This window comes from Symphodus melops, assembly GCF_947650265.1.
Source record: "Symphodus melops genome assembly, chromosome: 2".
Taxonomy (NCBI): domain Eukaryota; kingdom Metazoa; phylum Chordata; class Actinopteri; order Labriformes; family Labridae; genus Symphodus; species Symphodus melops.
In genome coordinates this window covers 3,135,746-3,138,245 of record NC_136692.1, presented here as the reverse complement: position 1 = coordinate 3,138,245, position 2,500 = coordinate 3,135,746, and the positions used below count along the sequence as shown (strand labels likewise).

Genomic DNA, 2,500 nt, shown 5'->3' with positions numbered 1-2,500 from the left:
CTTCATGCCTCCTTTTTTCTCCGTTTTCTTTTTTTTTCTTTTCGCCTTTCTCCGTCTTTCTTTCTTTCTTTCTTTTTGCTTCCATCTTTCCTTCCCTACTTTCCTGTTTCCTACCATCCTTCCTTCCTTCCTTCCTTCCTCCTTTCTTTCTAGTTTCTTTCTGTCTTCATTTTATTCGTCACTCCCCTAGCCAGCCTTTCTTTCCTTCCTTCTTTTTCTTTCTTTCTTTTTGCTTCCGTCTTTCCTTCCCTACTTTCCTCCTTCCTACCTTCCTTCCTCCTTTCTTTCTAGTTTCTCATTTTATTCTTTCTTTTTCCTTTCATTCTTTCTTTCTTTCCTTCTTTCTTTCTTTTTCTTTCTTTCTTTTTGCTTCCGTCTTTCCTTCCCTACTTTCCTCCTTCCCACCTTCCTTCCTCCTTTCTTCCTAGTTTCTTTTTGTCTTCATTTTATTCTTCACTCCCCTCGCCTCTTTCTTTCTTTCTTTCTCTTTGCTCTTGTCACGCTGACTAACCTTCCATCCCACATAGGATGAAGCTTCTTCAACCAACATCTCATCAAAATGCCTTTTTGGAGCACTTCTTGAAGACGTCCCAAAATTCTTTTTTATCATCCTAAATTTTTAACCGCCTGTGTCATCTTCTTTTTTTATCCTCCCCAGCAGTGTGCATACACTCTGAGGACATGTCCCTGTGCCTCAGTAACTTCCCCAACACGCACATTGTTCTTTCTCTCTGCCTGGAGAGAAAATGGTCACTTAACAATAAAAAAAAAAAACACTTCCATTTGCTTCCTCCGCTGACTCCGGACCGAACACTAAACAACACCTCCTCTGAGAATCCTTTCTCTTAACATTTTCCTTTTCAAAGACTTCAGCCACACACGTATCCAAATGGCCTCTTTTCTCTTTCTCCTGTGCTCTGCAGGCATGGCGAGTCACCCGCCCGTCCCCATCTCCGAGATGGCTGATCACATCGAGCGCCTCAAGGCCAACGACAATCTCAAGTTTTCTCAAGAGTACGAGGTGGGAATGCCGATTATCTGTCCCTGAAAATCTTTAACTCTGCTGTTTTTTTTCCGACGCAGGCACAAACATATTTATCGTCGACTCCACGTATTCAAGCTCTGTTTCAATTTCAGTATCGAGCGCTGCAGATTAAGTCCCACATATTGAGTCTCTATAGCTGCATTTTGATTGGCCGCCACTAAAACGATACAAGATAAACGCCCATTTTCCTCCCCCTGCTGTCTTGTTGTTATCTACACAAATATAAGGAGGGGGAAATTGAAATTGCATGCTCAAAGAGGGTTTGCTTACAGCCAGATGGTTATCAGTCCCCTCATTTCTACGCTCTGTTGGAGAAAGAGGAGAGACGGAGATAGAAATAAAGAGGCAGCGACGGAGAGCAGACTGAGAGATACAGGACGCTAAAAAAAAGGGGAAAAAAGCATCTTGATTAGTTTCTACCAACTTGCAGCACAAAAAGAGGGCATTTACTCCGAGATAACAGTGTGCATGAGCTTGGTGTGGTGAACTGTTGCATGTAATAGGACAACAGTAAAAATATATCCCAACGCGCCGGCTGTGAAGCAAATAGCGCAAAGAGCTCCACAGAGAGCTATTAAAGGGGTAAAAATGTTTTCTTGTGCTTTAGAAAAAGAAAAAAAAGAGGCAGTTTAAACCGACGGGCACTGGTTGAAGAAGGAGACGCGAGGCTCTAATTGGCTACCACAAGAGAGAGACAAATATTCTGCGACACAGATACGCACACACACACACACACACACACACACAAGGACGCATTATGCAAAGAGTAGAAAAACAGAGCGGGGAGGTTTTAGGGAGAAAAAGCGTCGGGAGAAGCCGTACGTGTAATTGTGGTGTGAGCTCGAACCTCTCTGTCGAGCCTCACATTCTCTCTGCATGACTGTGCGCTTTGTTCACTAGTGAACCTTTAACGAGGGAACGAGAGCGATGGATGGAGGACGGATCGAGAGAGAGCGAGAGAGAGAGAGAGAGGCCAGAAATGATTGCGGTGTAATAATCAGACACACATGATGCTGGGCAGCGTGTGGAAAGCTGCCTCCAGCACACACACACACACACACACAAACACACACACACACACACAGAGGCACTCATCCAGCACCACTCCTGTCCATTTTTTCCCCCAACCAAACCATAATTATGTGTCGTAAAATATTCAGAATTGCTAAATTGCTCTGGCTCTCTCCTCTTCGTCCCTCTCCATCGACAGCCTCATAATGACCTCATGTCTGCCTCTCCCAGCTAACAGCGGCGGTTACACTGTAATTACCCTCCAGGAACTTAATGTGTTGGTCTAACACAACCATCCTCTCTCTCTCTCTCTCTCTCTCTCTCTCTCTCTCTCGCTGGAATTTATCGGGCTTTTATCATCTTTCTCTGGCAGCTTCAGGGGTCATAGAAGGTGGAAAGCCCCTACTGTACATCATTGTTGTTTCTTGAAATGAGATATTGTGT

At 44.3% G+C, this 2,500-nt stretch overlaps 1 protein-coding gene across 1 annotated transcript in view; it reads left to right on the top strand.

The window, feature by feature from the left end:
- The window catches only part of ptprdb (protein tyrosine phosphatase receptor type Db), a 171,875-nt gene that overhangs the window by 151,668 nt on the left and 17,707 nt on the right, over positions 1-2,500 (top strand). Inside the window, 1 exon segment of the mRNA XM_079336999.1 lies at positions 924-1,021. Coding sequence (XP_079193125.1) covers positions 924-1,021 — 98 coding nt within the window.